At 38.0% G+C, this 25,781-nt stretch overlaps 4 protein-coding genes across 4 annotated transcripts; all 4 read right to left on the minus strand.

Annotated features, from left to right (window-relative positions):
• Positions 1–9,340: 9,340 nt before the first annotated feature.
• Positions 9,341–10,763, minus strand: LOC120008841 (ornithine decarboxylase-like; the record flags this gene model as incomplete). Its single annotated transcript, XM_038859199.1, has 2 exons — positions 9,341–9,993; positions 10,160–10,763. Coding segments are annotated over 2 exons (1,257 nt in total), but the record flags the coding sequence as incomplete, so codon positions are not given.
• A 5,014-nt stretch (positions 10,764–15,777) lies between these two features.
• On the minus strand, positions 15,778–17,200 carry LOC120008842 (ornithine decarboxylase-like; the record flags this gene model as incomplete). Its single annotated transcript, XM_038859201.1, has 2 exons — positions 15,778–16,430; positions 16,597–17,200. Coding segments are annotated over 2 exons (1,257 nt in total), but the record flags the coding sequence as incomplete, so codon positions are not given.
• Positions 17,201–20,623: 3,423 nt separating this feature from the next.
• Positions 20,624–23,780, minus strand: LOC120009077 (high mobility group B protein 9). The gene is made up of 7 exons (XM_038859528.1): positions 23,595–23,780; positions 22,772–22,932; positions 22,611–22,689; positions 22,341–22,503; positions 22,118–22,216; positions 20,945–21,300; positions 20,624–20,785 (listed from the first exon to the last, which is right to left on the minus strand). Exons 1-7 carry the CDS (start codon positions 23,637–23,639, stop codon positions 20,669–20,671), a joined length of 1,020 nt encoding a protein of 339 aa, XP_038715456.1. The 5' UTR covers positions 23,640–23,780; the 3' UTR covers positions 20,624–20,668.
• LOC120009076 (putative F-box protein At1g65770) lies at positions 23,668–25,527 on the minus strand. Its single transcript, XM_038859527.1, has 2 exons — positions 24,168–25,527; positions 23,668–23,787 (listed from the first exon to the last, which is right to left on the minus strand). Exon 1 carries the CDS (start codon positions 25,378–25,380, stop codon positions 24,169–24,171), a length of 1,212 nt encoding a protein of 403 aa, XP_038715455.1. The 5' UTR covers positions 25,381–25,527; the 3' UTR covers positions 23,668–23,787; position 24,168.
• Between the last annotated feature and the right edge of the window lie 254 nt (positions 25,528–25,781).

A 25,781-nucleotide genomic window follows, 5' to 3' on the forward strand; every position in this document is an offset into this window, starting at 1 on the left:
GGGTGTTTGAAGGGTTTTTATATGGAGAGATGGAAGCGGACACTTAGGCGCCACGTCTGTAATTTTCTTTCTTCCTTTCTTAGCGAACTAGGGGAGGTTGGTGAGGGGGTCTGGTAAGCGGCATGTGGTGAATTTTTTTGAAAAAACGAGGTCGTTTGATTAAGAAAAAGACTAAAAGAGTTTATGTTTGAATTGGGGTCTGGTGCTCTTCGCATCATACCATACGCAACCTCTATATTTTTTCCCCCTGTTTTAGATTTCAACAACGACGTATTTGCGCATGCGTTGAAATCATGTATACCTAACGTGGCTAACTTCCATATAGAAAAAAAATAGGTTTGTTGTTGTTCTTTCTTTTTTTCATGCAATGAAACTATTGCCCGATTTGCTAATGAGTGGATTTGGAGTTGAAAAAAATAATAGATGGCCTTCTTTAATTCTTTTTTTTTAATATATAAACTTACCCTCACAAACTGTCATAGCTTTGAATTGAATTTGGAGGTACAAGTTTGCAAAATGTGATATAGCATGTGTGATGCAGCCAATGGGCTCCCTGCAACAATGTGTTTCAAACTCAATAGGATTGAAATAACAAACTCTTTTTTTTTGGTAAACGGGAATGGGCTCAAATTTAGATGTTGTAATGGCCAAAAATGGTTCAGGCTCATTTTCTTCTACATGGCTCAAGCCCAGTCGACTCTTTTGACCAACGAGGCCCAAAGCTCATGCTTTGTGCGAGTCCATCCATTGTATCTCTCTATTTGGCTTTTCATCTTTATTGACTTGACCGTCAAAACTTCTTTAATCGGCACCTCACTTGCGCCAAGGTATTTTTGATTGTCATTTGATTGCTTGTCTTGCATGTTGTTAGTGATTCACCTTGACTTTTCAATAATTATAGTTCGAATACTTATAGATACGACCCAATTCCAATATATACCTTAATTCACTCCGTTGAGGGGGTTGTTCGTGTAAAATATGGTGAAAAAACTATGATAAAAAATATCTATGACAACCAATGGAAGTCATTCGAATTTATGAGGTAGATTTTATATCAAAAAGTGATTTTTGTTGGGTTATTAATACTGCATCTAATCCCAACAAACATTATCACATGGAGCCCACATCTTATCTATGTATGGTCCATCTTTATATTTATTGATTGCTCATGCATATGGTTACAGATAGCCCATGTTGTTGTTGTACATTAATGTAATGGTCTTATATATATATATATATATATATATATATATATATATATATATGGCGTCATATAGACCATGTTGTTGTACATTAATGTAATGTTCTTGTATATATATATAGGCATACATATGTCTGTAATTCATGAATTAGCCTTCTCTTTATCATCAACCTCGTAATTTTTAAACATATGATAATAAGATTTTAAAGATTATTCGTTGGGCTTCAATTTGACTTTCTTAAATTTTAAAAATAATTATATCATAAGGTTAATGATGAGCTTCAGTGTTAATGAGCAACCTAAGTTTTGTTATAAGCAACCTAATTAAGGTCAGAACAATGAAAGACCGGTCTATGAGAGATTTGGCTAAGGGTTTATGAAACATGCTAGTTTAGACTTCATAGAAAGTTTCGCAAAAATATGATGGCAAATGATTGAGTTTTATCCTAAATTGGACAGAAACGTGATAAGTTCGTTTATAGAAAAAGTTCGAAGAATTCCAAATTATAAAAGGGAATCATATTTTAGCCAAAAGGGTAAGATCAATATTAATTACGAAAAAAGAAGGTAATTTGACAACAACAAACAAACTAGCTAGGGTTTACTGTAAGAACCAGAGTACGCAAGGTTAGTCGGAATGGCTGCAGTCTTAAACCCATTGAAGTTAGATCCGGCAACAGCCGTGTAAGCACCCATATTGGGGAAACAAGCCAGTCATTAACCTCTAGTTCAGGTAGTAGGTAGCTTCTGAAAATAGTGTCATCCGCATCGCACGTGGGTCCAAAAACGTGAGACTCCGCTTTGCATGGATTCGCGTAAATGATCCTATCTGAAGAAACTCCGAGTGACAAAATAGATTCAATCTCGACCCGACTTGCACAGTCAAAGGAGGCTCCGAGCTGCAAGGGCTCCAAGTAGAGCCGGGTTTGAATTGCATTTGACGACATAGAAGGGTTGGACCATGGGGAGACTGTGGGCCCATTTCTCCAAGAGAGCCATGACAACCCCTAAATCAAGCACGTAAAATGGTTCTTCTTGCGATTCTCTTGATTTGTTGGAAATGATGGATTGAATGAAACGAGTCAAACCATCTTTAGGTATTTCTGTTACTGTTGATGTAAATTATCGACAATCGAATTGTTTGAGAGTGATTGGATAAATATAAGACAAGACAGAGAGATTTTACGTGGTTCGGCGTTGAACCTAGGTCCACGATGCAGAATGATATGGTATTTTTATTATCACTTGAGATTACAGAATGAGTAAGAAATCAAAATCTCCAATCGGAAGTCCCCCTTTCTTGTCATAATGAACTCATTTTAAACTTTTCTTAAGCAATTACCAGCGGTTGTGGCAGTTGGAGAAGTTCACAGCAGTTTGGAGAAGTTTATAGCAGTTTCGACTGTTTTCATTTAACGAGGAACTGCCTTATCTTTGGCTTCGTCCGTTAGTTATTGGTTTATCCTTCTTTGTATCGGCTGCTTGTGTAGTATCGGCTTTGCATTGCCTTTTTAGACCAAGTCCTTTTTGGACTGTATGTTCTGGTCTGATTGTTGTTGGGTTTCGTGAACCTAACCTCTGTGGACTTTTATGTTTGGTCTGACCCGTTTGTATGTAGATTGATTGGGTTGAACAAGACCCAAATAATTGATTGAATTGAACAGGACCCATGTAATTTATTGGGGTTGAACTTGACCCCTACGGTGACCGTTTTGCCCCTCACTCCCGGCGCATCCAGGACTGCCTGTAAATCTGTGGAGTTCGAAACAAGGACGGAATATTAATGGAGAGTAGATTAAAGAATTGAAACTAAGCCAGCGCTGTATCTTTGTATATTTTGAAGTGCAATATTGTGATTATTATATAGTGAGCGAGAGGAGAATGCATGGGCACCACCGTGGGACCGTTTTCACTTTCGCGTTGGCTGGCAAAGATATTCTCGACGAAGTTTTGATTTTCTTTTAATATTTTAAAAGTATAGTGATTCAGAAATGAAAACCATGAATAACGTGTTAATTTATTTGCATTAAAAATATTATCTACCTATAGTACGTAACAGTGGTCTCCCATCAAATAAATATGCATTTATGTTTTGTTTGTTGAAAATTTCAGTAAAGTTGTTCTTTTGAGTAATGGTATAACTTTTGTGACTGAAATATAGTTGACAAGTCCAATTCGAACATTCAATTCGCAAACGTTCAAACTTGAGAATTCTAAGTGTAAAATTGTTTCAATATATTCATATGGGCATATTTTATATATTTTGGGCAATCAAACCCATAACGTGGCGTAAAAATCAAATTATGATCGTCAGGATTGACAATGTGAAAAATAAAATCTCATGAAAATTGAAATGTTTTAACACGTCTCTTTAAACCCCCATTCAACCGTTTCATAATGTTTGGCCCACCACGCGTCACGTAGGCAGACAATTATGCCTTCTTTTTAAAACACACAACAATTATAACAACGTCTTCAGAGTAATCAACGAGTCGTTTTAGACAAAAGACTCCATTTGATAGAGCGGTTGTGTTGATTTTCAACGCTAACTGTTAAATTGTGGAAAAAAAAGCTGAGCTTAAAGCTCTAAAATAAGCTGTAAGGTGTTTGGTGAACTGAAAGCTGTTTGTAGTTTATAAGTTATGGAATGAGTTAGGTAAAATATATTTAGTTGTATTATTATTAATTTATAAGTATAGTTTATTAGGTAAAAATTATAATTATTTTAGGTAAAAATTGTAATATAATATATTTAATATAAACATATAATATGAATAAATATAATTTCTTATAGATAATTATAAATTAATAAATATAAAATATTATTAAGAATTTTGTATGTTATTAAGAATTTAATTTAATTATATAAATATGTTATTAAGAATTTAATTTAATAGTACATTTTGTATGTTATTAAGAATTTAATTTAATTTATATAAATATTATTTAAATATAATACAGGTGGGTCCCATCATTTTTAAATAAAAAAGTAATTTTTAACATGTGGGATCCACATGGGTCCCATATTAAAAATTAAAAAAAACCCAAAACCGCTGTTGAAAAAGCTTCAAATTAGAGAGTGTGTTTGGTTGTAGTTTTGAAAACAGTTTTCTGTTTTCAAAAACAAAAATGTGTATGAAAATTTGTTTGGCACATGTTTTTACCATCTTGTTTTCAAAAAATTGAAAACTACTTTTAGTTTTTAAAAAGCAAAAAACCAAAACAATTAAATCAAGTTTTGCAAAATTTTGGTCAATAAGTCAAAGACCAATGGCAATTTTGTAAATACAATCATCTTCATCATCTCTCCTCTCTCCTCCTCTCCTCTCTCCCCCCGTGCACCACCACCTTCCCATGGCACATCACCATCCGGTCACCGATTTGGAGCACCGGACCACCGAAATGAAGCTCTGGACTTCCACCATCCATCTCCGACCAAGACCAGCCGTTAAAAGTGACCATGCTCGCCGGAAATTCCCTCGTAAGGTCAAGACCCACCGTAGCTTCAAAAGCCCGATCCGGACGTTATTTGAGTCATCAATGATCACCACCACACCAGAAAGGTTGTTCGGTCAGAGCACTACACATTCCATGCCTTGACCGGTCACAACGGTCACCGGAAGCCGGAGATCCGGCATTGACTTGAACCGGGTCAAAATGACTCATATCTCTGTATTTGAATCTTATGGTTTCAACAATAATGGGCCTTTTGAGAACGGGCTTTGGGTAACAATAATAGGCCTTAATGACAACAAATTGGGCCAAAAATTGAAACCAAAATTTGTTTTCAAAACTTGTTTCAAAATGCTTTTTGAAAACTAAGAAAGGAAACTATTTCCAAACACACTCCTAGAGCTTTTTCAACTGGAGCGTTATCGCATTGTTTTTAGGGCAGTAACGCCCAACGGAGCTGTGCTGTTTGGTACAGCAGTTCCGCAAAGCAGTCCCGCTCTGGGAACCGCCGTGCCAAACAGACACAAGTACACTTTAATGTTCATGGGATCGAGGTGACTCAGCGGTTTTAAGCTCGCCTTCATTTATCGCTCAAATTTTGATAAACTTAGTTATGTTGCTAACTTACTTCTCTTTGACTTCAGAAAAATCTTCACTCGCCAAATTACAAACCAACTTTTATTATCCTTTGTCGAACTGACCTCTCTTCTTTATTAGCAGGAAGCTCGATGCTCGCCAAAACATACGCTTCATCAACTCACACTTTCCCAGGTCCGTTGTCTTAGGCGGGCTTGAGTAAAACTTTCCAAGCCCGCCTAAGCAAAACTTTATGGTGGCCGCCTGTGCAAAACTTTTCAGCCCACCATCAAATGTGCCTGAGCAACTTTCCAAGTTCGCCATCGAGGTCACTTGGGCGACTTTCTAGGCCCGTCGACTTTGGCCGCCTAAACAAAAAAATTTGGGCCTGCCAATCTAGGTTGCCTGAACTAATATTTGGATTGTTGTCTTGGCCAACCTCTGTGCCAATTCATCAGGACAAACTACTCTACTCTCGTCTTTCAGGGCCACACTTCGTCTGACTCGGAGAATAGGAGACAAACTTTGGTGGCCAAAAATTGGTCTTGCCTACTTTTCCAGTAAACATGAAATCTAGTGAACACAACTGATAAAAACATGCATACAAAACCCAAGATTGGGTCACTATTTGCCAGAACCCAGCCTTGACAGGCCCATGGGCGACCAAACTCTTGGACAACCAAGCCCATTGGCTACCAAGTTCATAGGTGACCAAGCCCTTGGGCGACCAACGGGTAGGGTGTCCGTAACCGATACGCAATCGAGAAACCGATCCGTAACCGTGGTTATTTGATTTTCGGATATGATTTTTCGGTTATGGTTATGGTTATAACCAAAAAACCGAATAATATTAATATATATTATATAAATATATATTAAATTAGATTTTATATATATAAGTTACATTTTGGAATATGAGACTATGAGAGACAAAGTAGTATTTGTAAAACTCTGATTATATCTTCATAGCAAATTATAATTTTAGATACCAATTAACCTAATCATTAAACAAATTCTAAATTAAGATTGATTAGTTGAAACTCATGGTAGCTTTATCATTTCAAAATTCATATAAATTAAAAATGATTATTGTTAAAGTGAAAGTGGGGAGACATCTTCATGTATTTTTTTTTCCTTTATCATATTATTTCTCTCAGTATTGTAAATTTATTTTTCTTTAATTGTGATGAGATAATACAATTATTATCGTTATTATAAATTTTTATTAAACTTTGTTAGATGGAGTTGGAGTCGATCATAGGCTATTTTCTCACTCTATTTAAGATTTATTCATACTTTTTCAATTTCTTCAAAAACCGAAAACCGATCTGATCCGAAAAATATGATTATTTCGGTTTGGTTATCCGAAATATATGGTTTGGTTATAAATTCTAAAATATCATAACCGAATCGATTCTGACATTTCGGTTATGGTTAAAAACTGAACCGAAAACCGAATGGACATCCCTACCAACGGGTATGAACGATACCCACCTATGATCCCATGACCGTTTTACTCTGACTTGCCCATCCTATGATGCCAGGCAGACTATTGTCGTTTCTGATCCCGACCAATCAAATACGATCTCTATAACCTGCACACCAAAACATACAAAAGCTGCTCCTTTATCCAACACAATGCTGCATGCTCAAGCACGATATTCCCTTTAGCTAATCAAGTCGTATCACGCTCCCTGACTCACGCGATCACCAAAAACCATCTTCTCACGATAGCTCTATAACCCGAATTAACGTGGCTTATGTAATCTGTTGGTCATCCAGAGTTCTACCATAAATAATTAAATAACCCCTTATTTCCTCAATGGAGGGCATGACCTATTTGAGTCACTCAAATAGCCTAAACGCTTTCAATCTTCTCTCACCCGGCCTTCAACCAAGTTCACTACATTTCATCTCATACCTTGCATTTTACTAGCTTATTCACATTGTCTGAGTTTATTTCCAATTACTGACGTGATTGTCAGAGTTTATTTGGCAGACATGCCATCGGTGACCAAGTATTTTTCATCCTCAACCCTTCTTCATTTCTCATAACTGAAGGTGGCTCACCTATAGATTCAGGCGTCTACAACTAGTACCCTACTGGACTACTCAACGGATCAAACTCGGAATTCGGAAAGCTATATGGGGCCTGGGTGTAAAATTCTAACGGAGAGCTACATTTTCTCGTGGGCTCTACAAGACTCCAATATTTTGGGCCTTATTATGGGCTCACGGTGGGGACTGCTAGGGGATCGAATTGGAAAATCCATGGCCTTATATTTTATTTTGGGCTGTACTAGACAACAGTATCTTGTATCTTCATTTTATGGGCTTTAACGTTCTGGGCCAATGGTATGGGCATACATTTACAGGCTCATTGTTGGGACCTCTCTTGGATTGCTTCTGCATCACATACCCAGAGGCCAGAATTGATGGAGAAGTGGAGAAACATTATCTGTAATTGACTAATTGTAGAGGAATTTGGAAAGAAAAAAATAATTCATTTGTGCTACGTAAGAGTTTGAAACATGTTGCAGAGGTAAGAGGGGGACTAGATAAATTCTAATTATTTCTTCAGCTCTGCTATATTCCATGGTCTCTCTGCAGCTTTCAGTCTCTCTTTGTGCTCCTTCAATTCTCTCCTGTATCTTTCCTTGTCTTTTAACCCAATATTCTGATACACCTGCACAGAAACAAAATCTCCATTAAAGAACCAGCTAAGCAAAAAATGAGCTTCAGCTAAACTTCACCATAAAACCCACAAAGCTTGAGATCAATGGTTTTCATGCACACAGTGTAGAGAAAAAGAAACCAAAAGAAAAGTTTCAGCTAGCCTTGAAATTACCATTCTCTCTTCTGCGCTGAGACTGCTCCAATCATGTCAGCCCATTCTTTCTAACACACATTACTCTCAAATCAGGTCATCTTTGAGACATGACTTTGCATCGCGTGAGGTCACTACCATTTATTCTCTTGAAACTTGTGTCACACTCTTTCTCTCCATTATCTTCTTAACTACTCTCTCCGAGTCTCCGCCGCGCCGCCCTCCATAATCACAACCATCACATATGTATCGATTGTATCTCTCTATTTGGCTTTCTAACGTTATTGACTTGACCGTCGAAACCTCTTTAATCAGCACCCCACTTGTGCCAAGGTATTTTTGATTGTCATTTGATTGCTTGTCTTGCATGTTGCTAGTGATTCACCTTGACTTTTCAATAATTGTAGTTCGAATACTTATAGATACCACCCAATTCGAATATATACCTTAATTCACTCCGTTGAGGTGTCGTTCGCTAAAATATGGTGAAAAAACTATGATAAAAAATATCTATGACAAGCAATGGAAGTCATTCTAATTTATGAGGTAGACTTTATATCAAAAAGTGATTTTTGTTGGGTTATTAATACTGCATCTAATCCCAACAAACATTATAACATGGAGCCAACATCTTTTCTATACATGGTCCATCTTTATATTTATTGATAGCTCATGCATATGGTTACAGATAGCCCATGTTGTTGTATTACATTAATGTAATGGTCTTATATATATATATATATATATATATATATATATATATAAATATACCATGTTGTTGTACATTAATGTGATGTTCTTGTATATGTAGGCATACATATGTCTGTAATTCATGAATTAGCCTTCTCTTTATCATCAACCTCGTAATTTTTAAACATATGATAATATGATTTTAAAGATTATTCATTGGGCTTCAATTTGACTTTCTTAAATTTTAAAAATAATTATATCATAAGGTTAATGATGAGCTTCAATGTTAATGAGCAACCAAAGTTTTGTTATAAGCAAACCAATTAAGCTCAGAACAATGAAAGACCGGTCTATGAGAGATTTGGCTATGGGTTTATGAAACATGCTAGTTTAGACTCCATAGAAAGTTTTGCACAAATATGATGGCAAATGACTGAGTTTTATTCGAAATTGGACAAAAACGTGATAAGTTCGTCCATACATAAAGTTCGAACAACTCCAAACTATCAAAGGGAATCATATCTTAGCCAAAAGGATAAGATCAATATTAATTACGAAAAAAGAAGGTAATTTGACAACAACAAACGAACTAGCTAGGGTTTACTATAAGAACCCGAGTAAGCAAGGTTAGTCGGAATGGCTGCAGTCTTAAACCCATTGAAGTTAGATCCAGCAACAGCCGTGTAAGCACCCATATTGGGGAAGACAAGCCAGTCATTAACCTCTAGTTCAGGTAGTAGGTAGCTTCTGAAAATAGTGTCATCCGCATCGCACGTGGGTCCAAAAACTGTTGAATTGTACGTTTTCTCTCCCTTACATGTTATGTTCTTCCGATTCGACTCAACTGCAAGAGGACTGCACATGATAGAGCCGTAATGTTGCACAATACGGTTCATGGACCCGTGGATACCATCACCGATCCAGTACTCCCTTAAATTGCCCCGAATCCGCTTCCCGATAATGCTTGTAGCCAGAGCGGAAGCCGACTCAGCAAAGTAGCGTCCAGGCTCAGCAATGACGGTTAAATCTCCTTCTTCTTTTTCGGGAAAATAAGTGAGGAGAGCTTCTTTTATGGTGGAAGCGGCTTCATCAAAGTTCCCAGCCATGAAGCCGCCGCCAATGTTAAGGATATGCATTTTAGGCATCCCGAGCTGAGCTGCGATTTCAAAAGCCGTTTTAGCAGCCTCAATGGCTAAACGGTAAGGACCCGACCTCGTTGCTGCGCTCCCAATATGGAAAGAAACACCTGCGACTAGGACGGTTAAAAGCTAAACTGAATAATCAAACGGATTGGTCAGTTATGTTTTAAAAAGATTTAGTAAAGAACGAAAAAAGTGAAATAATCGATCGATCAATTACATTTATGTCATATATAAAATTAAAAAACGATCTTTTTACAATTTTACCCTTACCTGCGACTTTAAGGCATGCATTATGAGCCGCTTTGAGGAGCGGCTCTACTTCCTCCTCCAGAGCGCCATATTTAGCACCCAACTGGAACTTGGCTCCGTCTTCATTGGGAGGTTTGATCCGTAACAATAAAGTGCAATTCGGGTTCCACTTTCGGATCTTCTCGATTTCGTGTTTTGAGTCAAACGTGGTCAAATTAACACCAACCCTAGCAGCATACCTGATGTGAGACTCCGCTTTGCATGGATTCGCGTAAATGATCCTATCCGAGGAAACTCCGAGTGACAAAATAGATTCAATCTCGACCCGACTTGCACAGTCAAAGGAGGCTCCGAGAGTTGCAAGGGCTCCAAGTAGAGCAGGGTTTGAATTGCATTTGACGGCATAGAAGGGTTGGGCCATGGGGAGACTGTGGGCCCATTTCTCCAAGAGAGCCATGACAACCCCTAAATCAAGCACGTAAAATGGTTCTTCTTGTGATTCTCTTGATTTGTTGGAAATGATGGACTGAATGAAACCAGTCAAACCATCTTTAGGTATTTCTGTGACCGTTTTGCCCCTCACTCCCGGCGCATCCAGGACTGCCTGTAAATCCATGGAGGTCGAAACAAGGACGGAATATTAATGGAGAGTAGATTAAAGAATTGAAACTAAGCCAGCGCTGTATCTTTGTATATTTTGAAGTGCAATATTGTGATTATTATATAGTGAGTGAGAGGAGAATGCATGGGCACCACCGTGGGACCGTTTTCACTTTCGCGTTGGCTGGCAAAGATATTCTCGACAAAGTTTTGATTTTCTTTTAATATTTTAAAAGTATAGTGATTGAGAAATGAAAACCACAAATAACGTGTCAATTTATTTGCATTAAAAATATTATCTACTTATAGTACGTAACAGTGGTCTCCCATCAAATAAATATGCATTTATGTTTTGTTTGTTGATAATTTCAGTAAAGTTGTTCTTTTGAGTAATAGTATAACTTTTGTGATTGAAATATAGTTGATAAGTCGAATTCGAACATTCAATTCGCAAACGTTCAAACTTACTTGAGAATTCTAAGTGTAAAATTGTTTCAATATATTCATATGGGCATATTTTTTATATTTTGGGCAATCAAACCCGTAACGTGACGTAAAAATCAAATTATGATCGTGAGGATTGACAATGTGAAAAATAAAATCTCATGAAAATTGAAATGTTTTAACACGTCTCTTCAAACTCACATTGAGCCGTTTCATAATGCTTGGCCCACGACGCATCACTTAGGCACACAATTATGCCTTTTTTTGAAACACACAACAATTATAACAACGTCTTCAGAGTAATCAACGAGTCATTTTGGACAAGTACACTTTAATGTTCATGGGGTCGAAGTGACTCGCCGTTTTAAGCTCGCCTTCATTTATCGCTCAAAGTTTGATAAACTTAGTTATGTTGCTAACTTACTTCTCTTTGTCCTTTGACTTCATAAAAATATTCACTCGCCAAATTATAAACCAACTTTTATTATCCTTTGTCGAACTGACCTCTCTTCTTTATTAGCAGGAAGCTCGATGCTCGCCAAAACATACGCTTCATCAACTCACACTTTCCCGGGTCCGTTGACTATGGTCGCCTGAGTAACACTTTTCAAGCCCGCCTAAGCAAAACTATCGTGGCCGCCTGAGCAATACTTTTGAGCCCACCATCAAATGTGCCTGACCAACTTTCCAAGTTCGCCATCGAGGTCACTTGAGCGACTTTCTAGGCCCGTCGACTTTGGCCGCCTGAACAAAATTTTTTGGGCCTACCAATCTAGGTTGCCTGAACTAATATTTGGATTGTTGTCTTGGCCAACCTTTGTGCCAATTCAACAGGACAAACTACTCTACTCTCGGGGCCACACTTCATCTGATTCGGAGAATAAGGGACAAATTGTGGTAGTCAAAAATTGGTCTGACCTACTTTTTCAGTAAACATGAAATCTAGTGAACACAACTGATAAAAACAAGCGTAAAAGACCAAAGATTGGGTCACTATTTGCTAGAACCCAGCCTCGGCAGGCCCATGGGCGACCAAGCCCATTGGCTACCAAGTTCATAGGTGACCAAGCCCTTGTGCGACCAACGGGTAGGGATGTCCACAACCGATACGCAATCGAGAAACCGATCCGTAACCGTGGTTATTTAATTTTCGGATATGGTTATGATTTTAGTAAATGTTTGGATATTTTTGCGGTTATGGATTTTCGGTTACGATTATGGTTATAACCGAAAAAACCGAATAATATTAATACATATTATATAAATATATATTAAATTAGATTATATATATATAAAAGTTACATATTGGAATATGAGACTAAGGGAGGCAAAGGAGTATTTGTAAAACTCGGATTATATCTTCATAGCAAATTATAAATTTAGATACCAATTAACCTAATCATTACACAAATTATAAATTAAGATTGATTAGTTGAAACTCATGGTAGCTTTATCATTTTAAAATTCATAAAAATTAAGAATGATTATTGTTAAAGTGAAAGTGGGGAGACATCTTCATGTATGTTTCTTTTTTTTTCTTTATCATATTATTTCTCTCGATATCGTAAATTTATTTTTCTTTAATTGTGATGAGATAATACATTTATTACCATTATCATAAATTTTTATTAAACTTTGTTAGATAGAGTTGAAGTCGATCATGGACTATTTTCTCTCTCTATTTAATATTTATTCATACTTTTTCAATTTCTTCAAAAACCGAAAACCGATCCGATCCGAAAAATATGATTATTTCGGTTTGGTTATCCGAAATATATGGTTTGGTTATGGATTCTAAAATGTCATAACCGAATCGATTCAAACATTTCGGTTATGGTTAAAAACTGAACCGAAAACCGAATGGACATCCCTACCAACGGGTATGAACGATACCCACCTCAAGTATAAAAGCTCAACTTAGTTTTGCTATTGCTAATCATGCTCATGCATACACATGATCTCCCCCTCTAATAGTTCGTCTGATCCCATGACCATTTTACTCTGACTTGCCCATCCTATGATGCCAGGCAGACTATTGTCGTTTCTGATCTCGACCAATCAAATACGATCTCTATAACCTGCACACCAAAACAGACAAAAGTTGCACCTCTATCCAACACAATGCTGCATGCTCAAGCACGATCTTCCCTTTAGCTAATCAAGTCGTATCACGCTCCTAGACTCATGCGATCACCAAAAGTCATCTTCTCACGATAGCTCTATAACCCGAATTAACATGGCTTATGTAATATGTTGGTCATCCAGAGTTCTACAATAAATAATTAAATAACCCCTTATTTCCTCAATGGAGGGCATGACCTATTTGAGTCACTCAAATAGCCTAAACGCTTTCAATCTTCTCTCACCCGGCCTTCAACCAAGTTCACTACATTTCATCTCATACCTTGCATTTTACTAGCTTATTCACCTTGTCTGAGTTTATTTCCAATTACTGACATGATTGTCAGAGTTTATTTGGCAGACATGCCATCGGTGACCAAGTATTTTTCATCCTCAACCCTTCTTCATTTCTCATAACTGAAGGTGGCTCACCTATAGATTCAGGCGTCTACAACTAGTACCCTACTGGACTACTCAACGGATCAAACTCGGAATTCGGAAAGCTATATGGGGCCTGGGTGTAAAATTCTAACGGAGAGCTACATTTTCTCGTGGGCTCTACAAGACTCCAATATTTTGGGCCTTATTATGGGCTCACGGTGGGGACTGCTAGGGGATCGAATTGGAAAATCCATGGCCTTATATTTTATTTTGGGCTGTACTAGACAACAGTATCTTGTATCTTCGTTTTATGGGCTTTAACGTTCTGGGCCAATGGTATGGGCATACATTTACAGGCTCATTGTTGGGACCTCTCTTGGATTGCTTCTGCATCACATACCCAGAGGCCAGAATTGATGGAGAAGTGGAGAAACATTATCTGTAATTGACTAATTGTAGAGGAATTTGGAAAGAAAAAAATAATTCATTTGTGCTACGTAAGAGTTTGAAACATGTTGCAGAGGTAAGAGGGGGACTAGATAAATTCTAATTATTTCTTCAGCTCTGCTATATTCCATGGTCTCTCTGCAGCTTTCAGTCTCTCTTTGTGCTCCTTCAATTCTCTCCTGTATCTTTCCTTGTCTTTTAACCCAATATTCTGATACACCTGCACAGAAACAAAATCTCCATTAAAGAACCAGCTAAGCAAAAAATGAGCTTCAGCTAAACTTCACCATAAAACCCACAAAGCTTGAGATCAATGGTTTTCATGCACACAGTGTAGAGAAAAAGAAACCAAAAGAAAAGTTTCAGCTAGCCTTGAAATTACCATTCTCTCTTCTGCGCTGAGACTGCTCCAATCATGTCAGCCCATTCTTTCTAACACACATTACTCTCAAATCAGGTCATCTTTGAGACATGACTTTGCATCGCGTGAGGTCACTACCATTTATTCTCTTGAAACTTGTGTCACACTCTTTCTCTCCATTATCTTCTTAACTACTCTCTCCGAGTCTCCGCCGCGCCGCCCTCCATAATCACAACCATCACATATGTATCGATTGTATCTCTCTATTTGGCTTTCTAACGTTATTGACTTGACCGTCGAAACCTCTTTAATCAGCACCCCACTTGTGCCAAGGTATTTTTGATTGTCATTTGATTGCTTGTCTTGCATGTTGCTAGTGATTCACCTTGACTTTTCAATAATTGTAGTTCGAATACTTATAGATACCACCCAATTCGAATATATACCTTAATTCACTCCGTTGAGGTGTCGTTCGCTAAAATATGGTGAAAAAACTATGATAAAAAATATCTATGACAAGCAATGGAAGTCATTCTAATTTATGAGGTAGACTTTATATCAAAAAGTGATTTTTGTTGGGTTATTAATACTGCATCTAATCCCAACAAACATTATAACATGGAGCCAACATCTTTTCTATACATGGTCCATCTTTATATTTATTGATAGCTCATGCATATGGTTACAGATAGCCCATGTTGTTGTATTACATTAATGTAATGGTCTTATATATATATATATATATATATATATATATATATATATAAATATACCATGTTGTTGTACATTAATGTGATGTTCTTGTATATGTAGGCATACATATGTCTGTAATTCATGAATTAGCCTTCTCTTTATCATCAACCTCGTAATTTTTAAACATATGATAATATGATTTTAAAGATTATTCATTGGGCTTCAATTTGACTTTCTTAAATTTTAAAAATAATTATATCATAAGGTTAATGATGAGCTTCAATGTTAATGAGCAACCAAAGTTTTGTTATAAGCAAACCAATTAAGCTCAGAACAATGAAAGACCGGTCTATGAGAGATTTGGCTATGGGTTTATGAAACATGCTAGTTTAGACTCCATAGAAAGTTTTGCACAAATATGATGGCAAATGACTGAGTTTTATTCGAAATTGGACAAAAACGTGATAAGTTCGTCCATACATAAAGTTCGAACAACTCCAAACTATCAAAGGGAATCATATCTTAGCCAAAAGGATAAGATCAATATTAATTACGAAAAAAGAAGGTAATTTGACAACAACAAACGAACTAGCTAGGGTTTACTATAAGAACCCGAGTAAGCAAGGTTAGTCGGAATGGCTGCAGTCTTAAACCCATTGAAGTTAGATCCAGCAACAGCCGTGTAAGCACCCATATTGGGGAAGACAAGCCAGTCATTAACCTCTAGTTCAGGTAGTAGGTAGCTTCTGAAAATAGTGTCATCCGCATCGCACGTGGGTCCAAAAACTGTTGAATTGTACGTTTTCTCTCCCTTACATGTTATGTTCTTCCGATTCGACTCAACTGCAAGAGGACTGCACATGATAGAGCCGTAATGTTGCACAATACGGTTCATGGACCCGTGGATACCATCACCGATCCAGTACTCCCTTAAATTGCCCCGAATCCGCTTCCCGATAATGCTTGTAGCCAGAGCGGAAGCCGACTCAGCAAAGTAGCGTCCAGGCTCAGCAATGACGGTTAAATCTCCTTCTTCTTTTTCGGGAAAATAAGTGAGGAGAGCTTCTTTTATGGTGGAAGCGGCTTCATCAAAGTTCCCAGCCATGAAGCCGCCGCCAATGTTAAGGATATGCATTTTAGGCATCCCGAGCTGAGCTGCGATTTCAAAAGCCGTTTTAGCAGCCTCAATGGCTAAACGGTAAGGACCCGACCTCGTTGCTGCGCTCCCAATATGGAAAGAAACACCTGCGACTAGGACGGTTAAAAGCTAAACTGAATAATCAAACGGATTGGTCAGTTATGTTTTAAAAAGATTTAGTAAAGAACGAAAAAAGTGAAATAATCGATCGATCAATTACATTTATGTCATATATAAAATTAAAAAACGATCTTTTTACAATTTTACCCTTACCTGCGACTTTAAGGCATGCATTATGAGCCGCTTTGAGGAGCGGCTCTACTTCCTCCTCCAGAGCGCCATATTTAGCACCCAACTGGAACTTGGCTCCGTCTTCATTGGGAGGTTTGATCCGTAACAATAAAGTGCAATTCGGGTTCCACTTTCGGATCTTCTCGATTTCGTGTTTTGAGTCAAACGTGGTCAAATTAACACCAACCCTAGCAGCATACCTGATGTGAGACTCCGCTTTGCATGGATTCGCGTAAATGATCCTATCCGAGGAAACTCCGAGTGACAAAATAGATTCAATCTCGACCCGACTTGCACAGTCAAAGGAGGCTCCGAGAGTTGCAAGGGCTCCAAGTAGAGCAGGGTTTGAATTGCATTTGACGGCATAGAAGGGTTGGGCCATGGGGAGACTGTGGGCCCATTTCTCCAAGAGAGCCATGACAACCCCTAAATCAAGCACGTAAAATGGTTCTTCTTGTGATTCTCTTGATTTGTTGGAAATGATGGACTGAATGAAACCAGTCAAACCATCTTTAGGTATTTCTGTGACCGTTTTGCCCCTCACTCCCGGCGCATCCAGGACTGCCTGTAAATCCATGGAGGTCGAAACAAGGACGGAATATTAATGGAGAGTAGATTAAAGAATTGAAACTAAGCCAGCGCTGTATCTTTGTATATTTTGAAGTGCAATATTGTGATTATTATATAGTGAGTGAGAGGAGAATGCATGGGCACCACCGTGGGACCGTTTTCACTTTCGCGTTGGCTGGCAAAGATATTCTCGACAAAGTTTTGATTTTCTTTTAATATTTTAAAAGTATAGTGATTGAGAAATGAAAACCACAAATAACGTGTCAATTTATTTGCATTAAAAATATTATCTACTTATAGTACGTAACAGTGGTCTCCCATCAAATAAATATGCATTTATGTTTTGTTTGTTGATAATTTCAGTAAAGTTGTTCTTTTGAGTAATAGTATAACTTTTGTGATTGAAATATAGTTGATAAGTCGAATTCGAACATTCAATTCGCAAACGTTCAAACTTACTTGAGAATTCTAAGTGTAAAATTGTTTCAATATATTCATATGGGCATATTTTTTATATTTTGGGCAATCAAACCCGTAACGTGACGTAAAAATCAAATTATGATCGTGAGGATTGACAATGTGAAAAATAAAATCTCATGAAAATTGAAATGTTTTAACATGTCTCTTCAAACTCACATTGAGCCGTTTCATAATGCTTGGCCCACGACGCATCACTTAGGCACACAATTATGCCTTTTTTTGAAACACACAACAATTATAACAACGTCTTCAGAGTAATCAACGAGTCATTTTGGACAAGTACACTTTAATGTTCATGGGGTCGAAGTGACTCGCCGTTTTAAGCTCGCCTTCATTTATCGCTCAAAGTTTGATAAACTTAGTTATGTTGCTAACTTACTTCTCTTTGTCCTTTGACTTCATAAAAATATTCACTCGCCAAATTATAAACCAACTTTTATTATCCTTTGTCGAACTGACCTCTCTTCTTTATTAGCAGGAAGCTCGATGCTCGCCAAAACATACGCTTCATCAACTCACACTTTCCCGGGTCCGTTGACTATGGTCGCCTGAGTAACACTTTTCAAGCCCGCCTAAGCAAAACTATCGTGGCCGCCTGAGCAATACTTTTGAGCCCACCATCAAATGTGCCTGACCAACTTTCCAAGTTCGCCATCGAGGTCACTTGAGCGACTTTCTAGGCCCGTCGACTTTGGCCGCCTGAACAAAATTTTTTGGGCCTACCAATCTAGGTTGCCTGAACTAATATTTGGATTGTTGTCTTGGCCAACCTTTGTGCCAATTCAACAGGACAAACTACTCTACTCTCGGGGCCACACTTCATCTGATTCGGAGAATAAGGGACAAATTGTGGTAGTCAAAAATTGGTCTGACCTACTTTTTCAGTAAACATGAAATCTAGTGAACACAACTGATAAAAACAAGCGTAAAAGACCAAAGATTGGGTCACTATTTGCTAGAACCCAGCCTCGGCAGGCCCATGGGCGACCAAGCCCATTGGCTACCAAGTTCATAGGTGACCAAGCCCTTGTGCGACCAACGGGTAGGGATGTCCACAACCGATACGCAATCGAGAAACCGATCCGTAACCGTGGTTATTTAATTTTCGGATATGGTTATGATTTTAGTAAATGTTTGGATATTTTTGCGGTTATGGATTTTCGGTTACGGTTATGGTTATAACCGAAAAAACCGAATAATATTAATACATATTATATAAATATATATTAAATTAGATTATATATATATAAAAGTTACATATTGGAATATGAGACTATGGGAGGCAAAGGAGTATTTGTAAAACTCGGATTATATCTTCATAGCAAATTATAAATTTAGATACCAATTAACCTAATCATTACACAAATTATAAATTAAGATTGATTAGTTGAAACTCATGGTAGCTTTATCATTTTAAAATTCATAAAAATTAAGAATGATTATTGTTAAAGTGAAAGTGGGGAGACATCTTCATGTATGTTTCTTTTTTTTTCTTTATCATATTATTTCTCTCGATATCGTAAATTTATTTTTCTTTAATTGTGATGAGATAATACATTTATTACCATTATCATAAATTTTTATTAAACTTTGTTAGATAGAGTTGAAGTCGATCATGGACTATTTTCTCTCTCTATTTAATATTTATTCATACTTTTTCAATTTCTTCAAAAACCGAAAACCGATCCGATCCGAAAAATATGATTATTTCGGTTTGGTTATCCGAAATATATGGTTTGGTTATGGATTCTAAAATATCATAACCGAATCGATTCAAACATTTCGGTTATGGTTAAAAACTGAACCGAAAACCGAATGGACATCCCTACCAACGGGTATGAACGATACCCACCTCAAGTATAAAAGCTCAACTTAGTTTTGCTATTGCTAATCATGCTCATGCATACACATGATCTCCCCCTCTAATAGTTCGTCTGATCCCATGACCATTTTACTCTGACTTGCCCATCCTATGATGCCAGGCAGACTATTGTCGTTTCTGATCTCGACCAATCAAATACGATCTCTATAACCTGCACACCAAAACAGACAAAAGTTGCACCTCTATCCAACACAATGCTGCATGCTCAAGCACGATCTTCCCTTTAGCTAATCAAGTCGTATCACGCTCCTAGACTCATGCGATCACCAAAAGTCATCTTCTCACGATAGCTCTATAACCCGAATTAACATGGCTTATGTAATATGTTGGTCATCCAGAGTTCTACAATAAATAATTAAATAACCCCTTATTTCCTCAATGGAGGGCATGACCTATTTGAGTCACTCAAATAGCCTAAACGCTTTCAATCTTCTCTCACCCGGCCTTCAACCAAGTTCACTACATTTCATCTCATACCTTGCATTTTATTAGCTTATTCACCTTGTCTGAGTTTATTTCCAATTACTGACATGATTGTCAGAGTTTATTTGGCAGACATGCCATCGGTGACCAAGTATTTTTCATCCTCAACCCTTCTTCATTTCTCATAACTGAAGGTGGCTCACCTATAGATTCAGGCGTCTACAACTAGTACCCTACTGGACTACTCAACGGATCAAACTCGGAATTCGGAAAGCTATATGGGGCCTGGGTGTAAAATTCTAACGGAGAGCTACATTTTCTCGTGGGCTCTACAAGACTACAATATTTTGGGCCTTATTATGGGCTCACCGTGGGGACTGCTAGGGTATTGAATTCGAAAATCCATGGACTTATAGTTTATTTTGGGCCGTACTAGACAACAGTGTGTTGTATCTTCATTTTATGGGCTTTAACGTTCTGTGCCAATGGTATGGGCATACATTTACAGGCTCATTGTTGGGACCTCTTTTGGATTGCTTCTGCATCACATACCCAGAGGCCAGAATTGATGGAGAAGTGGAGAAACATTATCTGTAATTGACTAATTGTAGAGGAATTTGGAAAGAAAAAAAAATCATTTTTGCTACGTAAGAGTTTGAAACATGTTGCAGAGGTAAGAGGGGACTAGATAAATTCTAGTTATTTCTTCAGCTCTGCTATATTCCATGGTCTCTCTGCAGCTTTCAGTCTCTCTTTGTACTCCTTCAATTCTCTCCTGTATCTTTCCTTGTCTTTTAACCCAATATTCTGATACACCTGCACAGAAACAAAATCTCCATTAAAGAACCAGCTAAGCAAAAAATGAGCTTCAGCTAAACCTTCACCATAGAACCCACAAAGCTTGAGATCAACGTTTTTCATGCAAACAGTGTAGAGAAGAAGAAACTAAAAGAAAAGTTTCAGTCTTGAAATTACCACTCTCTCTTCTGCGCTGAGACTGCTCCAAGAAGCTCCTATCATTTTGGTGAACTCCCGTTCTCTATTTGGATAAAGAGATTTAAGCTTATAATGCTTTTCCGCGAAGAAGAAGTTGTAACCACTCCTGTTTGGTTTTGGGTAGCTGGGATCTTCTAGTCTTCTGGTTCTCCTCCTCCGAAGAGAACGACGCCCGCGTTTGCCTGTGTATGGGACTATGGCAGTACAAGTTTCAGAAATTGTAGCAGAAGAGCTTGGCTCCTCTATGTGATAGAGCACTCCCTTGAGAACCTCAGAACCCAGTTTCACAGACACCAAATAACCGCAATCAAACTTCCCATCAATCGTGCCGATGCCTGACATATCGAAATTTGTAGAAAAATAAGACAAATATACATAATGTTCCTAATGCTGCTAATGGGCATGCCAAAACTTCACACCCATCAGCTATGTCGAATATTTTACGTGTGTTCGACACCCACTAATACTACAATGTTCTTACAATCTGTGTAGAACCCAGAAAACGGTTAAATTATACCTACTGTTGATGGCTCTAGATGCAATTACATAGACTATACACAAAGGGGGACAAATGCTAAGAAGTAACTATCTCTGTTTTTTTAGAATCGAAGTCCCGACCTCGGGCGAGATTCTTTACGTCCCAAGTCCGGAGAGATAACCACCTACGCAATCGCTAAGTGGTTGAGAAGTAACTACCTCACTTCAATAGCAATTGGAATTTCTACTTCAAACCATGACAAGGGGAAGCTAAATACTTCATTTTAACGATGTACAAGATGTTTGATATGTAACTTTGGAAGTTCAAGTAAGCCTTTAGATAGAGCTGACGAAGTTACATTTCACATACAACAAACATGGAAGTGATGAAATACAAGTAGGACAATGGCCACACATCAGAAATAAGAGATAAATCATAAATGTAGTGGGACCCCATATCCACAGATAAATCAAACCCCAGGAATATCAGAATCACACAGAAAGCCCATAACAGTAATATCAATGCATAATTAGATACATGTGTATATATATATAGGCATAACTCATAAATCATCGAACATATGTGATGTGTGCTTCCTATTCATCTGATTATCTTCACAGATTATTCTGTATCTATCAGCACAAATTAACTAAGATTAGAAAAAATCCATGAACCTTCAACTGGTGGATGAGGACCATCTCTTATCTTCTTGGGGGCATATTCCACTATAGCCCATTCTGGTCTGCATGAAGAGTTGTTAACAGGAGATGCAACTGCAACAAATAAAACCCATAAACAAGGTTGTCAAACCAAATCGAATTGTATGAATCGATTGGTCAAAATTTTGAATCGTGAATCGTAAATTCTTAGAGAAATAAATCGACAAGGAAAAAAAACCTGCTGGAGCCTGCAGAGGACCTTGCATTCTAAAGAAGTGGACCTGCTCGTAAAAGTAGAGAAGACTAAAGTAGTGTTTTTTCAACACAAAAGAAGCACTTGTTGTTGTTGGAGAAAACCTGAAGACAGCTCCCACTTCCCTCCATTTCTTGTCTGCTACAACCTGCATATAATTCACAACATTTTTGTTAGAAAATCTTGTACTACATCATATGAAACCAATAATTAGTATTAAAAGAGATTTCAGAAGAGAAAGCTGAAAGCCAATACCTTTTCATAGCCACCCCTTTTTGTAACCTCTACATATAGAACATGCAAATCTAGCTCCTTCCCTCCAATCACAGGAATCCTTGAAAAATCGCACAATGCACAAACATATAAAACAATCAAACAAAAAAAAAAAACCCAAAATAAATCACCGGCATGCTTACATGAATTTGGTTGTCATTAGGCAATGAAAGCGCCTTAGGGTGTCCAAGAAGAGAGCATGGTCTTTAACAACATCTTCTTGAGTAGCAAGTGGAGCAGGATAAAGCTTGGTCTGCAACACATCAATAGCATTGTTTCTCCCCGCCGGCGACATTGCAAAGGCCTTCGGAAAACCACGCAAAAAACAGAGAGTTGAAGAGAGACACAAGATGACAAAAAATGGAAGATGGGTTTGTTCTAAAATGAGATTGTAATTAAGTGGGTATTGAGTCTGAGCAAACCAAGAATTAAAGAAGAGAGTTGGAGGACGCGTGGGTGAGTAACGGTTGTGAAAGTTTTGGCATTTTCTGCGACCATTCTTGAAGAACTAGTATTGCTAAAAAGGCAGGATATAAGACCCTATGAAAGCTGCTTATTTATTTCAAACAGGCTATGTTCATTATTACAAGTCTTACTGTAATCCCTGATTCAATGATTCTGCTTACTTCTCTCCTAATCTCTCTCTCTCTCTCTCTCTCAATTTCTCTTGTGTCAATCGAGGTCTGACATTTCTGCAACCTGTGAGAGAGCTTGCTTTGCTTCTTTCTCTATCTCTCTCTCTTCCCAACCTTGGAGATGCACTTGGTCTTGTGGGTATGGTGGTGTGTCTGCGAGAAGAGATATAGCTGCCTAGTGCCTAGAACCATTGGGCTTTTTCTAGTGCAGTCAAGTACATCTGTCCATATTATTATATTAATTAATGACTTATTGAGTCATTGACTGATCGTAAGGCAGGCCCAAGAAATAATATATTACTGGGCTATATTATAGCTGCAGAAAGCAAACCTGTTGGGCTTTACCCCTGTTTGTTGAAAAAGACCTTCCAGGCATAATTTCTATGGGCCAAAGCTCAGAGCCCCTGGCCAAGACAAGTACGGAACTGGAAATGGGTTGTGTTGTGGATGCAAATCAGTTGCTTGATGAATTGCCTGTGAAGGACTTGGTCTCCTGGAATTCTTATTTGTTTGTATATCTGCAACTGCTGAACAATGTTTAGAGACTAATCTTGTATTTTAAAGGTCTTAGAGAAGTGAAATGGTAAACTACATTGAAAATTGGAGACTTGAACAAATACAAAAAACTCATAAAAACAGACTGGATTCATTTGTTTTCGACAGTAAAAAGTACTACAAAAATGTATGTATCTCAGTATCTCCCAATTTATTTTTTTCCGCCACAACCCAAATCGAAAATATCAATGGTGACACTGCAGAGGTTTGTAAACCCCGTCCACTCAGAGTCAGGTGGTACATAAAGCTAATCAAAGATCGTTCCCAGTCAATGCAAATTCACCAGATAAGACCAATATGCCATATCATAACATTACCAGTCTGCAAACTATCAATGGAAAACACCAACCTTAGCATGGATTGGGAGTAACCCAGATCGGCGGAGGCCACAAATGACGTCCACAGCGAGGCAAATATTCAATGCTTTTGTCACATAACCGGAAAATTCCAACCTCATAGTCCCCAAAAAGGTCTCTATATTGTTCTCCTTCATTAGTATAGTCTGTGAAGTATATGCAGTTCTTCATACATCCTGCACAATCTGAAGCCAGCAATGAAAACCCATTGTTTTGCCCTACAAACAAAGCTCTGTCACCCAAATCTCTCACTCTCTCCAACCTCCGCCTTCTCCAACCAAATCTGAAAACTTCCATCCATAATACTTTAGACTTCCATAGACTCTTCTCCCTTGGATCTGGAAAATACTCGACATCGCGCTCCATATGCTGCACAACGAGCAGCACATCATCTCCAGAGCAAACTAAACGGATATCAATACTTAGTCTGAAATCCATACTCGTTGGCCTTTCAAGGATAACCAGGGAAACTCTAGTTAAATCGCCTTTGCTCATGTTGAACACTGCAACTCCATGTTTTTCTTGCAGATACAAGACATAGAATAACCCGTTATGACAAACAATATCCAGGTAATTGACTGCATCAGTCAATTTCCAGCACCGATCTTTATTATTTCTGTAATAAGCCAACCTTCCCAGATGAATACGCACAATTGCGACGGCAGTAAAATTGTTATCTGTGGAAGGACTCGATGATAAGACAATTTTCTTGATGTAAGTATCTCGCGTCTCTCTGGAACTATGCGGGTAAACATAATCGTGGTCTAGGGTGAGATAAAGTTTGTATTGGGAATCAATATCCGCATGATTAAAGCTCACGACAGAGGGGGATGTCAGAAATGAAGGCAAATTGATCTTGGCACGGGTGAGCGGCTTGATGATGAATATATCGGGGGTATCATCGACTATGATAAGCCAACCATGGGAGGAGCCGCATTGCCGCATGGTTGGGGAGATTTCAGGGAGGTAAAGGGAGTAGAATTTATTGGTGGAGAGATCAAAGAATGGGCGATGAGACTGATTGGGGTCAGATTGTGGCAGCAAGAGCCAAGGCAGCTGAAGGCGGAGGTGGTTGGGGTTTGGAGGAATGGAGGATCGCCATGGGCGACAGACTGCTCGGAGACAGACGTAATCGCGGAGAATTGTGACTGATTTGGAGATTCTCTCAACGAGTTCCGGTGGTAGCTGGGTCCAATCGACGGCCATTGGAGTTGATCAAGTGTTCGTCGTTGTTGCAGGAGATCCTAATTTCTTATAAGATTAAAAATTTTCAAAAATAAATTTCCTTCTTTTTCTGAAATAGGAATTATTGTAGTAGTTTTATTTATATCCCAACAAGGCAACAACTGATTGCCTGATGCCTACCCATAATGAAAAATATATCATTCCTTTTTTAGTGTTTCTTATATATTTTAATTAGTTAAAACGAAAAAAAAAAACACATACATGTTAACGTAGCTTAGGAATGGTAAAAAAATCGATGCGAGCACTATCTATAGGATATTCGATTCATTTAAAACCCGGAAACCAATCCTATAAGGTTTGAAAACGGTTTTGGTTTCGATTTTCAAACCCGTTATGGTTTAGGGCCAGGTTTGGTTTTTGAT

Source organism: Tripterygium wilfordii, chromosome 11 (assembly GCF_013401445.1).
Source record: "Tripterygium wilfordii isolate XIE 37 chromosome 11, ASM1340144v1, whole genome shotgun sequence".
Taxonomy (NCBI): domain Eukaryota; kingdom Viridiplantae; phylum Streptophyta; class Magnoliopsida; order Celastrales; family Celastraceae; genus Tripterygium; species Tripterygium wilfordii.